The sequence below is a fragment of the Poecile atricapillus genome, chromosome 20 (genome assembly GCF_030490865.1).
Source record: "Poecile atricapillus isolate bPoeAtr1 chromosome 20, bPoeAtr1.hap1, whole genome shotgun sequence".
Classification (NCBI taxonomy): Eukaryota; Metazoa; Chordata; class Aves; order Passeriformes; family Paridae; genus Poecile; species Poecile atricapillus.
In genome coordinates this window covers 8,205,338-8,219,418 of record NC_081268.1, presented here as the reverse complement: position 1 = coordinate 8,219,418, position 14,081 = coordinate 8,205,338, and the positions used below count along the sequence as shown (strand labels likewise).

Sequence of the window (14,081 nt, the reverse complement as noted above, 5' to 3'; positions counted from 1 at the left end):
AAAAAGGAAAAAGAGGGGGGAAAAAAGGAAAAAGAAAATAGGCAAGGAAAAAAGCCCCCATGAGGATAAGTGGACAAAATCAAATATACAATGGACCAGAAAAGGCTGGATTTCACCCTTATAAATCACCTTTCAATCCAGGGTCTTAAAGTGCTTTGCAAACATTAAATCATAAATCCCTTATGAGTGAGACAAGCATTATCCCCTTTTCATAAAAAGCCCAAATCCCAGGTATGATGGCAGCTTTCACCAAAATGCAGCCAGAGTGGAGCTGGAGGAATTAGGATTTCACATTCCACCGGTCCATGTGGCTTCTCTCCCCGTGACTCAGAGGAGAGCAGCACAGAGGCTTGAAACAGCAAAAAGCCTTTTACAGTTCCATGAGTTTGAGCTCGAGGAAAGGGACAATTGCTCCAAGTCTCCTGTAACTCCCTTCCCTCCTGCACTCACTCATTTCCATCACTGCTGATCACTGACCTCTAGAAGTGCCTCACGTTAGGTTTTGACCAACTGAACCAAACCAAGGGGGCTTCTGCATGAGCAGAAATTGGCTTTCCAACTCAGCTCTTTATTGCTCACAACCAGTTTGCTGCCAGGTTTGAAGGGAGACTGGTGCAAAAGCTTTTGAAGAGAGGGACAGGGCTTTTGTTTTCCGTCTCTTTCTCTGCTCTGCAGACCACTGATGCTCCAGCACTGCTGTGCTGCATTTAAACACCTATCTGCAGATAATCAGCTTCACTCCAAGCCTTTAAAACCACAAGAAAATATATTTTCTGCTAACCAAACCCATCTCAGCAGGTTCTCCAGGGCCCCACCCTGGTCCAGAGGTGAGACAAACTGATCCCTTCCTTCTTCAGCCCAGGGAGGGGATCCAAACCCAACTCAGTAGCTCAGGAAGCCCCAGATAAACCCAATGCCACACCACCAACAGGATTTTTTTTTTTCCTTCCCTCAAACCCCAGTGCAAATTCTTCTGGGTGAGGATGTGGGTCCCTGTGCAGACAGCTCAGAAACTGCTTGCAAAGCACCACATCCCTCTGAAGATTCTGCACCTGCTGCAAGATGAAGATAAATTCAAAGCCACTGGTGTAAACACTCGGCAAACAGCCCCTCCAAATGCACAGTGTCTCCTTTGAAATATCATTTCTTCGTGCATTTAATTACTCACTGCTTTGTACACTTTCCTTTGCCCACCCAAAAGACAAGGAGGGGGGGGGGGAAAGCCCAACAAAACTCTGGGCTCAATTCTTAATATTGTCAGTACTGCCTAAATTTAAGGGGGAGAAGGAAAAAATTTCAGGCAAGGTGTGTTCAGAACACACGTATGGATTTACAAGCAACACAAATATCCCGTGTTCTCAGTAATATGCTCTTTCTAAATCAGGCTCATAAATACATGCTTGGGAGATTAGTCTATAAAAAAAAATAAACTTTAATTACCCCCTCTTTATCAGCACACAGCCCGTGGTGTTAACCGTATGTGGGTGTTAAACGCCAAGTGCTTTGCAATCTTCCCCGCCCCCCGGGAGATAATAGCATCACACGGAGCGAGCCGTGGCCGCTCGGATATGGAAATGTGTTCCCAGCACCCGAGGAAGCCGGGAATGGGGAAGGGAGAGGGAGAACAGAGAGTGCTGGAAGTGCCTGGCAACCTCCGGTGAGCTGTGCTGCATGCAGGGAGCCCGGGAGGGGACAGCAGCACATCTGGGGACAGCAGCATATCTGGGGGACAGCAGCACATCTGGGGGGAAAACAGCACCCTTGAGGGGACAGCAGCACATCTGGAGACAGTAGTGCCTCTGGAGGACAGGAGCACATCAGGGGGACAGCAGCACATCTGGGGGAGAGCAGCACATCTGGGGGGAAAGCAGCACATCTGGGGGGAAAGCAGCACATCTGGGGGAGAGCAGCACATCTGGGGGGAAAGCAGCACCTTCGCGGGGGACAGCAGCACATCTGGGGGACAGCAGCACATCTGGGGGGACAGCAGCACATCTGGAGACAGCAGCACACCCCAGCCCAGCTCACAGCCCTGGGAAGCTCCCGGAGCACGCCGGGGTTGCTGCCGTGCCAGAGGAATCGGGCTCCTAATGATCCATCGTTATGTTCCAGCAGAGGCTCGTTAATAGGATAGAGCAGCGTTTCCAGGACAGCCTCACACACAGACACATCCCGAGGTGTTTTACGAGGGGCAGATCATGTCCAATCAAATCAAACGCCAATTAAGATGAGCAGTGGTGTTGGCAGGAGGATCTGGACATGGAGCACCCCTGCATGGGGAGGGAGCAGCACTGCCTGTGCAGCCTGGCCTGCCCCAGAGGGATGGGATGGGATCCATGGGATGGGATCCATGGGATGGGATCCATGGGATCGGATCCATGGGATGGGATGGGGATGGGGATGGGGATGGGGATGGGATGGGGATGGGGATGGCAGATCCTCCTTCCAGCCAGACACAGCTCTCCTGCACCATGACCCCACCAAGCCTTCGCGCACCACCCAGCCCCTGAGCCCCTTCCTTCTAAAGGGGATGGATGTGGATGCAATGAGCCCCCCAGGCAGGGGTGAGAGCACAGGCAGGTGTTTCATCACAAACCATCTACACCACGCCTGGTCCCAGCCTCTTCTTGAGGCATCTTCTCCACTGCGGTGCCCAGTGAAGGTGCCCACAGCTACAGCCAGATCTGGGTCAGAGCTGGGGCACTGGGCAGTCTCCAGCCTCATCCCAGCTCAGCAGGATGTGGATCAGCCCTGGAGTGGCAGCTTTGCTTCCTCTGTGTTGGGGGAGACCCCCGAGGAGACCCTCCAAGGACACAGAGGGTGCACAGAGGAAAGGATGGGGGAAAGGAGGAGGAAAGGCAGCCACGTTGTGCAGCAGAAGGGTGAGATCAGTCACTTCTGGATTTATAGAGGATTAGATCTTGCTGAGCACATGCTGAATCAGATTAATACTATTAACATTTATGAATTATCCTCTAGCAATTAGCTGAGACACCCTCCAGTACAGCACAGGGAGCTGCAGAAAAGGCAGCCCTGGGGAAGAGGATGCTGAGGGGTGGCTTGGGCACTGGGGGGAGGTTGGGGTTGGGCTGCTGGACCCCATGGCAAGGTCAAGGACTGATTGACCGAGCTCCTGTGTGTCCCAGTGAGCTCTTGTACTCCTCCAGCAGCCTGAGCCTCGGCTCTTAAGGTGCTCCTGGAGTTATAAAGCCTTATGTACTGAATAAATGTATTTGCTTCCTAATTATACGGTGCTCCCCCTTTGCTCCAAGGCATTGTGCCTGCAGCTGGCAGGGAGACTCTGCCAGCAAATTCCAACCACGAGGAGGAAGGGGGCAAAGGCAAAGCCTTGAAGGCTGGGCAAGGAATGAGCAGCTGAGGAGAGGGGGGAAATAGAGGTGACCAGAGTGGCACAGGGTGAGATGCTGATCCACCAGCCCCACCAGCACCAGAGACACCACAGGCAGCTTCTCCTGCCTGAATATTTTAGACCTCCTTGGCACAGAAAAGGGGGGAAGAATTTGTGCAAACTCAATTTGCTCTTCTGGCACTGTTATATTTTTTTTGCATTTCTCTGGGCAGGGACAATTAAAATCAATGAAGTCAGTTTTGCTTTCATGTTCTCAGCGGTGAATTGGTTCAGATAAAATCACATTAAAGAAACAGCTACATATTTAAAGGTAGATATTGCATGCCCTGGAATTTTCTTTCATGAAAATCAATGAAAGCACTTCTCCTAGAATTAAGGCCTGATCTTTTTTTTGTTTTACACTCCAAATGAGTCCCAATTTTACAATATACAAGCACAAAGGCAAATCTGAGTTGAAGGTTTCATTTTAAGGAGAAGGGAAAGCAATTTTCAATACAGTGTAGCAAAAACATTATTCCTACAGGAAAAAGGGAAAAGGAAGTAATCATTATCTATGAAATAGTTTGTGTTGAGTCACAGCCCAGGGAGGATTGTGCTCAGCACATGAAGGGCTGGTCAGATTGATGAACTGGTTTTAGAAACCAGGAGAAGAGAGCGGTGATAGAGGCCAGGGTGACAGGGAGGGCTCAGAACCTGGCAGGAGATGTCCCAGGAGCTGCTTGGCAAGAGATGTCCAAAGCCTCATCCTGGCTGGACCTTCACCACCCTCCTCATTGTCCCACTGTCACCCTTCAGGCAGAGCTGGGATCGGGAATCGAGCTGCAGTCTCAAAGAAAAAAATAAATAAAAAATAGTCTCAAACCATCTTTTGCCTCCATCCATTATTTTTGGAACAGATGCAAACTGACAGAACAGGATGAGAATACAAATCTCTGCTCTGCAACAGCTCCCCAGGGTTGGGGCACATCCCTCTGTGCCTCAGTTTCCCCCCCCCCACAGCCAAGCACCACCCCGGAACAAACGCGACATCCACCACCCTCTGCTCGCTTTCCTGCTGCAGCCAGGAGACAAATCCATCGTGCCACAGGAATCCACAAGGAAACGCATCTTCATTTCCCAACCGGCACCAGCCCTCGCCCTCCTCCCGCCCGCATCCAGCTCCGTGTTTATGTTCTGCTTCCTGGGAAACAAGAGGCTCGTTACCATGCGGAGGGCGACAGCAGAGCGATTAGTGAAATTTGTTACCCACATGCTCTGAACAAAATTAAATTAAAAGTGCTGCTTTGCTGTCAAGATAAGGGCCAAGCCGGAGAGATAATTTTTCACTCTCAAACACTCAATTACTCGCTGAGGCTGTATCAGATACAATCGGAAAATAAATAAATAAATAGGAAGACCCGCACTGCCTCCAGGAACAGATGTAAAAGCCTTTATCTCCAGCCAGTGCGGGGAAGTTAAAGCGCCTGTGGCCACCCCAGCTCCAGCTGCCCTTTGCCTGCAGACCCTGGTGCAGCTCCAGCCTCCAGCAGCAGCCCCGCTCCCAGCAGCTCAGTACCCCTGGCACGGGCAGGAACATGAGGACACCCCCAGACCTGCAGCCACCGGCGATTAGGGGAGCAAAGAGGCAGCTGGAGCAGCCCCAGCCCAGCGGGAATGGGGAGGGACTCAGAATGAGTTTTATGGGCTGTTGCAGTGCCTCATTGCTCTGCAGGCAGAATAAGCCATCATGCAAAAGCACCACGTTTGCTCACTAGCTGGGAAAGCAGCATCCATGACGGAGAGCAGAGAATGGTTGGGAATAAGCAGCATCTCCCACTGTCACACTGCCCTGGACATCACAGTGTGAGCATGGCTGTGGTGCCAGGGGGCAGCCTGGAGGGAGGACCTTGGTGCTCTGGGGCATAAAGACAAGATTTGTATCATGAAGGCACCTCATTCCTGAGATCTGGGATCTGCAGATCCCATAGGAGCTGCGGTGTCCCCTCTGGGGTGCTCCTTCCTGGCCTCACAAAGAGCAGCACAGCTCCATGTGCCATAAACCAGCTGGGTGTGCAGCACCCAGACTGACCTGTCTGTCTGTCCCTGCAGGGAGCAGCTGTGTGTCCCTTCCTGAGGGATCCTAACAGCTCTGTGTCCCTTCCTGAGGAATCCTGACAGCTCTGTGTCCCTTCCTGAGGGATCCTAACAACTCTGTGTCCCTTCCTGAGGAATCCTGACAGCTCTGTGTCCCTTCCTGAGGAATCCTGACAGCTCTGTGCCCCTTCCTGAGGAATCCTAACAGCTCTGTGTCCCTTCCTGAGGGATCCTAACAGCTCTGTGTCCCTTTCTGAGGAATCCTAACAGCTCTGTGTCCCCTCCTAATGTGTCCACACCATGGGCTGAACACACAAAGAGGGGATGGACACAGGGATGCCAGGAAGGGAGAAGCATCTCCAAACTACAGACAGACAGATCCATTCTTCCTTCATGCCACTGGAAGCAGCCCAAATTGACGTGTTTGCTCCATCACCTTGTGTCTCCCACTTGGCTGCCAGCAGCATCTCCCCCAGTTTGAAGGTGAGTCAAGCCTAAGGCAATTCCCTGAGGAGTATGGAAGAGTTGGGATGATGTCCTGCCTGCAGCATTCACTCAGCTCCAGTGAGGCCAGAGGCACCAGCAAAGAGAAAGTACCCAAATTTCATTCTGCACCTCGTTTAGCTCCCCATGAAATAATAAGTGCCTGCTGCCTCTGGAGATGGGAGAGGATCAAAGCAAAGCTTCCTCATATGTAGTAGACTCCGAATACCTAATATTCCCTTATAAAAGGCCTTGTTTTAAACACCAAATACAGAGGCAGATCAAAGCTCAGCTTCTCATTTCTCTAACAGCCCTCAGAAGGCTCCGGCAGCCAGCCCGGCACGCACGCACACGGGGCTGACACCAATCCAAGGTACATAATTGAACTCTGCTAATTTGTCAAAACCATCACCGTGTGCTATGGAAACAGCCAGGTGCCTTGTTCACAGAGACCTCAGCCGAGGAGCATCCCAAAGCCTTCCCTTCCCTGGGTGCTGGGGAGCTTGAACAAGAGCTGTGGGAAGTTTCCCCCGTTCCTCTTTGAACAGCTGATGCCCGGGGGGGTGAAGCAATCCCAGACCCAAGCGTGGGGCAGCAGCTCAGGGTTGTGCAGCTGGAGCTCAAGCAGACACCAGAGACAACTTGAGGAGCAGCAGCCAGCTGAGGAATTCCAAGAGACATCCCAGGTGGGTGGACTGGGCTGAGAGCCCTCCAGCACATCTCAACCATCACAGGAACAACAGCATCTCTCTGCCTTTGCACCCCACGCTTTGTGTCTGGGTTTCCAGCAATTCCATACCTGATCTCTGCTTGATGGGGAGTGACATCAGCCCCAGCCCTGGGCTTTGTCAGCAGATTTGGGGACCTCCTGGCAGGTCACAGAGGCTCAGACTAGGGTGCAAGGGAGGGCAGAGAGTCTATGGGTCAAATGGGCTTGTGATGGCTCAGCCCCTCGCAGGGTCTCCATACGACACCAACACTTTCCCTGCCTCAGTTTCCCCCAACCCAGGAAGCTGAACAGCATCTGCTGCACATTTATGTGTTACAGAGCAGCTGCTCTGTGGCCTGAGAAGGCAGAGGGAGGTGCAGGAACCTTGCCTGTACAAGGAGGGGCTCATTTATACCCACAGAATCCTTAATGAGATGGGCACAGAGCCTGATACAGCCTTGGAGTTACGGTGCTGCTGCTTCCCCCACATCTTTCACTCTTTGATTTCACCGTCAGGCAGGAGCTGCCTCTGACCAGGGAAACTCAGGGCTGCACAGTCAGACCTGAATACATTTTGCTGGGCACAAGGCAAGCCCCACCCCAGAGCAAGAGGGATGGAGCAGGAGTGGAGCTTGTGCACAGGGCTCTGCCTCCTCGGTTTAGGGGCATTTTTGCTACTAATATTTTCCTCTCGAACTCAGAGTGGGACCTGACTGAACACATCCCACCCTGAAGCATCAAAGCTTTGATATCGCCCTGATGGCCAGCGGGGGATGTGGATTCACATCTTTACAACACTGTCAGCTTCTCTCTCACAGAGACTCCAGCACTGGTGGAAAGTGCGGTGACCGACAGCGCTGGAGACAAGAGCCATCTGTGCACCACAGCCAGAATGCAAAGAAGTTCCCACATTTCCTGGCACTCCCAGGGGAATGGGAAAGGGGAGAGCCAGCCCCCACAGCAAGCAGAGCTTTGCAGTGCACAAACCTGTTGCAAATAGGTTGCAAGAAAATCTGATTTCTGGCAATCCTCAAGAAGTCAGTGCTGAGGGTCAGCAAGAAGGAGCAAACCAGATATCCCTGGCCCCAGCTGAGGGTCACTTCAGCCTCTGAGCACAGAGCTGTGCACAGCCTGACAGCCTCTCTCAGGACTTCTTTCACTTGGAAAAAACAATCCAAATTCCAGCTCCCTTGAGACTGCATGACACTAGAGCAGAGCTCACACTGATCCATCAAAGAGAAGTGGAGAGTGGGGAGCAGGTGTGGGCACAGGCAGGGGACTGTGGTGAAGAGAAAGGGTGTCTCAGTGAAGGAGATTTGGGTATGAACAGTGTCTCATAGCAGTGACTCTCCCAGCTCAGATCCCAGAGACGGGGCTGAGCACAGCAGCAAAGACCAGGACTCCAGGGGAAGATCTCTGCTCCATTCCTCATACTCTTCCCCCTTATAATTTCTCAGGAGACTTTCCAAAGACAGGGTGGCATCAGTCAGGGCATCCCACAGCCCTAGAAGCTGGGAAGGTGAGTGGTGCAGCACGCTGTGGCCACAAAAGGTTCTGCCTCTTACTTCTCCAGCTATTCCTGCACTGAAAACCAGTGTGTCTGCTGCTCCTGAGCTACCAGAACAAACCCTCCCTTGCTGAATATTGTCCTGTGGGAATGTCTCTCTAATCTGCCTTGCCAAAGCACTACAGAACCTGCTGTCCTCTCTCTCCAGGAGGCCACTTAACCAAGCTCAAATAAAAGCAAACCTGCACACCTCCTAAGTGGAAACTTCCCATGGCATCATCTGGGATCAATGCCTTGACAGTACAAGTAATTAGGCTCAATCCTACAAAATCTTATCCGAGGAGAGAAACCCCAAGGAATCCCTCTCCTTGGACCTGATAACTATCCAAAGGCACCTGCAACGACACGCAGGCCTGGCGGAATCGATAGGGGAACATCATTGTAAGAATTAACTGTATCTGACGACGCATCCTTCTCTATTAGAGTTACAATCCCGTCCAATTATGGATCTTGGCTGAACTTGTAATTATGAGTTTGGTACTACGACTTCCCACTACGCTATTGCTCTGCTTCCATAAGGGAGAGGAGAGTCAATGAAAGGATAATGGAAAATTCCTTTCAAGGATGCAGCGATGGCCAAATTTATCTAGACAGGAGGGGAAGTACAATGGGGACTTTATGCAAGACAATTCCCTCAGTTAGCCCTCAGTGAACATGAACAAACCAGGTTCTCACAGCATTGCTCAAACACTAAGGCAGATCTAACAGCCAGCCCTGCGCGACGGCGCGAGGCAGCTCTGCCTCCTGAATTCCCTTCAAACCCAGCCATCAAAGCTGCCCAGGTGAACAACAGCTTATTCACAGGGAAAGAAAGGGATTCTTCCCATTCATCTCTTCCTTTATATTTGCCCTACAAGGAAGCTAAAACCAATAACCAAAAACCAACACAGACGTCAATAAAAATACCTTTGTACCCAGCAACCAGTATGAGTCTTTTTCAAGAGGCTGACAGAGCAGTTGACCTCAAGAGGAATGGCATCAAGGCAGCCTTGCAAAGATTTCTCTGCCTCTCATTAAAACACAGTTTTCCATACTTTCCCTGTGCCCTATCACCCCTTTCCTTAGTGGAAGCTGAAAAAACCCCAAACTTCAGTGACATTTCCAAAGTGCCCAAGGGCTGTCACAGCCTGCCCAGTATTGCTGGATAAGTCACTGAAAAAGCTACTCCAGCACCTGGGGAATGCGATCCCTGCATCAGCACCATTTTGGGACAGTTTCTTTTGTCCCTGTTTGCAGCACAACTGATTCCTTCCTTCTGTCACACAGGCACAAAGATGATCAGAGGGATGGAACACCTTTCCCATGAGGAAATGCTGAGAGAGTTGGGATTGTTCAGCCTGGAGAAGAGAAGGCTTAGGGATGAATAATGCAGCCTTCCAGTACCTGAAGGGAGCTGGAGATGGACTCTAGAGAAGGACATGGAATGACAGGGTGAGGGGAAATGGCTTCAGACTGGCACAGGGCAGGGTTAGGAGAAAGTTTAAGCTTAAGCTTAAAAAGGGAAGGAATTCTTGACTCTGAGGGTGGGCAGGCCCTGGCACAGGGTGCCCAGAGCAGCTTTGGCTGCCCCTGGATCCCTGGCAGTGTCCAAGGCCAGGTTGGACAGGGCTTGGAGCAACCTGGGACAGTGGAAGGTGTCCCTGGCCATGGCAGGGGGTGGAACAAGGTATTTTAAGGTCCCTTCCAATCCAAACTGTTCCAGGATTCTGATTCTATAAATTTCCCCTGAACGCAGCTGTGTTTGTACTGCAACAGGTAAGGAACTCACGAATCCTCTCATCCTTCTCATCAAAAGCTCATTTTAAACACGGTGATGATTTCTTTTGGTTCTGAACCACACAGAAAAATGAAAAAAAAAAAAAAAAAAAAACAAACCCAAAAACCCCAAACACACAAAACCGAAAGCCCAACCTCTGATCACCCCGTGCATGCGTGAGTTTATTCCAGTGTGCAAACCATCGAGCCCATCAGAGGTGTTGAGGTAATTTCACATTCAAATAAACACATTGGAAGCATTTATGGGAATGGCTTATCATGGAAACAAATGGGGCAGCGTGCTGCCACGGTGGGCACCGGCATCCATCTGGCTGCCGCGCTCTGCCGGGGCCCGGCTCCGTGCACAAAACAAATGGAGGGAGCAGACCCGCTGTGCAATTTTTAAATTGCTTCCCAACGGAGTTATTTCCCGACAGCGATTTTTCAAACCCAGTAGCAGCAGCAGAGAAACTCGTCCTCTCCTCCACCAAAGGCTGAGAGTCCCGAACAAAAGCGATCCGGCGTGATGTGACGAGAGGAAACGCGGACGCTGATTTCAAACTCCAGATGATATTTTAGTTCCTCGGCTTCTCTAACTCACAAAAGAGCCTGAAGGGACTTGGGTCTACAAATCCCTGCCCCAACCCTCATTTTGAATTTGTTCTTTTTAATTGCCTTTGTGCCAAGAGGAAGGCTGGGAAATTTTCATCCGATGGCTGCTTTGCATGGGAAATAAAGGGTAGAAAACGGGAGTTTGGAGCAAGGAATTGCCAAGGTAACCATCACTGACAGCTGCACTGGTGCCAGGACGAGGACAGACACAACTGCTCCCTGTTGGTGTGACTTTGGGGATGTGCCATGACATGTGGAGGGTAACTGATGTCAGAAACCATCAAAGAAACCCAGAACTTTATCAGCATCTCTGGGAAATGGGATTTATGGCTCCTGCACGGTGCTGCATCACACAAACAGCACATCCTGAGATGTCCTTACCACCACAGACTGATGTGGCTGTCCTTTACACTCGGGCAGTGCCAGACACCATCACCCACGGGGACAGCCTAGGTGCTCAAGCATTTCTTTTCCCCTGACACCAGTGTGCAATCACAGTGTCCTCTTGTACCTTTGCTTCGCCTCCGGCTCCGATACTGCTCCGTGTAGAAGGTGAGCTGGGTTTCATCGTCTGCCTCTGAGCCAGAGTTGCCTTTGGCACGTCCAAAACCGATCCCACCTGCAGGAAATAGAGAGGAAAAAATCAGCCCTGGCAGCTGGGATGCTCAGGAGCAGGTGGAGCCGGGAGCTCCTCAGCAGAACTGAGGATTTGGCCAGCAATCCCTACTCATGATTCATCAAAAATCAAGACCCCCACAATACCTAGAGTGATGTGAATGTTAGAAGAATAGAAAATCTATTCTAAGAAATAAAAACACAAATGTATTTCAAGGGACTTGGCAAAGAAAACCCCTGAGTGTGGCAGCTGCTCTCCCTGAGGACACCTGCATGGCGAAATGCAGTGAATTTTAGCAAACCCCACAAGGACAAATGGTACAGGGAGATTACAGCACTTGGGGGGCACTCAGGACCCCCCTGAGGGTCTTTCCTGCTCCTCAGCACCCAGTTTGGCCCATCTGCTCCCCCAGCTTGCTGTGACAGCAGCAGTCAGGACCCACAGGAGCGGGGCTGGCCCATGGTTCACCCAGTCTCTCCCTCTCCAGACGGTGTGGGATGCAGCAGGAGCCCAGCTGGCTTCATCCCCAGACCACCAAGACACGATGGATGCTTAAAAAGCACCACAGACTCTAATTGGCAGAAGTGCTTCAATCTTTGCAGAGCTTAAAGAAAAGAGGCCTCTGGGGGTTGACAGTGGCCCTTTAAACTGCCATTAAAATATTTTACTGTTTTTAAAAAATCTTTTATTCTAGGCAGCAGAACAATTTCTCCATTTCTTGGCAGAAGAACAGAAAATGAGCGGTGCCTTCTGCCCTCTGAAATCCTCAATCACGGTGATGAGAGGTGGCTGGCAGGAGCCAGAGGGACGCCAGGGGCTCGGCACGTGGCTCCTGCCCTGGCCATGCCCTGGCCTGGCCGAGCAGTGCCCTCCAGGGCAGTCTCAGCAGAGGGGCAGGAAGAGGCTCTGCCGGCTCCTTTCCTCCTGGAAGCAGCAGGAAGGGTCGGTGCAGCAGCATTTAGCGCTTGGACAGGGGCCTGGGGGGATTAAAGATCCCAAACCATGACCCTCATCAACCCCTCTTCAGCCCAAAACAGGAAAAAAACATCCAGTGCCATGATCCACCCACAGCCAGGGGTTTGAAAGGCACAGCAGAGTGGTAAGGCCAATAAGGCTTATTTGCAAGAGCAAGGAAAATCTTAATTAACCTGGGCTTCTAACGCAGGCCCTTGGGCAGCCAGCCAGGGCTGCAGCCCTGCTGCACATCCCCTTCTCACTGAGCAGGGCAGGGCTGGGGGACACACACCAGCTGTGGGAGGGTCCCCCCTCTGCTGAGAGCTCAGCACAGCCTGGGAGAGGGACCAGGACGCTGCCTGTGCAGGCAGGACATGGCACAGCCCCCTGTCACCATCCCAAGCAGCAGAGCTGGCCCCTGTCACACAGACAGACAGCTGGGGTGGACAGAGGCAGAGCTGTGCTGCTCTCTGTGATGTCCCAGCCCACAGAGGTGACCAGACAGACAGCTGGGATGGACAGAGGCAGAGCTGTGGTGCTCTCTGTGCTGTCCCAGCCCAGTGAGGTGACCATGCAGCTGGCTGGGGTGGGCAGAGGCAGAGCTGTGGTGCTCTCTGTGATGTCCCAGCCCTGTGAGGTGACCATGCAGACATCTGGGGTGGGCAGAGGCAGAGCTGTGGTGCTCTCCATGCTGTCCCAGCCCACAGAGGTGACCAGACAGACAGCTGGGGTGGACAGAGGCAGTGCTGTGGTGCTCTCTGTGATGTCCCAGCCCAGTGAGGTGACCAGACAGACAGCTGGGGTGGGCAGAGGCAGTGCTGTGGTGCTCTCTGTGCTGTCCCAGCCCAGAGAGTGACCAGACAGACAGCTGGGGTGGGCAGAGGCAGTGCTGTGGTGCTCTCTGTGATGTCCCAGCCCTGTGAGGTGACCATGCAGACAGCTGGGGTGGACAGAGGCAGAGCTGTGGTGCTCTCTCTGCTGTCCCAGCCCACAGAAGTGACCATGCAGCTGGCACAGGCAGCAGCTGCTCCGCCAGCCACCGGCCCAGCCCCCTCCGGCCACTGCGCGTTTGTGTGCCGGCTGCGTCGCCGTGATGGATGGAGCTGACATGTTAAATTACTCAGGCTGGATGTCTTCAGAGAGCTGGTGACAGCGATATTGCATTTTCCGATTACCCAGCGCTGAGCAGGATGTATAAATACAGGAGTTGTGAGACCCAGCACAGGTCCCCAGCCCGCAGAGGAAACGTCTCCTCTGACCCAACATGCGGTGCCAGGGGTCAGCCTGGCAACACGAGCCTGGGGCACACACACGGCTGCCAGGGATGTGCTTTTACACCTGTGTGCCATCAAGGATGCTGGGACACATCTTAGGGGTGGTTTTGAGGATCTCAGAACCCAGTTGAGGCAACCTGGAGGACACAGGGATGCTAATCCTCAAGTAATCCTGCCGTGAGCCTGATTTCATGTTTAACTGGCCTCAAAATCTGACCAAATTAGCCCAGGGAGACATTTACAACTGGGGCAATGCCTCCTCTCCCAGCTCCACAGCCAGCCTTGGTCACAGGCTGCTCACCAGGGCACGGGGATGAGGAATAATCATGATGGGACCAAGGATGCTCATGGCAGAGAGAACCTCTGCAGTTACCAAAAAACAAGCAATTACTGATGGACAAGGACAGCAACCAGGTAAAGCCGAGCAGTCCTGCCTGGTCAGCATTCCCTTTGCTTCAAAAACAGCGAGGAAAAACACCAAGCATCAGAAAACAAAAAGCTCCTAATCACTGCAATCAGTTACACACTGGAATAAGACATTTAAAAGACAGAGAAGAGGGAAATGGCAATTTTGAAGTGCTGGGTATCAGTAATGCACTGGCAACTCTCTCCAGCAGCTCTCATGGGGAGATACACCATTGTTACACCCAGTTTACTCCTGCTTTTGA

At 52.0% G+C, this 14,081-nt stretch overlaps 1 protein-coding gene across 1 annotated transcript in view; it reads right to left on the bottom strand.

Moving 5' to 3' along the window:
• Positions 1–14,081, bottom strand: part of ASTN2 (astrotactin 2) — a 305,793-nt gene that overhangs the window by 195,408 nt on the left and 96,304 nt on the right. The window contains exon 5 of the mRNA XM_058853725.1: positions 11,081–11,188. Coding sequence (XP_058709708.1) covers positions 11,081–11,188 — 108 coding nt within the window. The remainder of the gene's footprint in view (positions 1–11,080; positions 11,189–14,081) is intronic.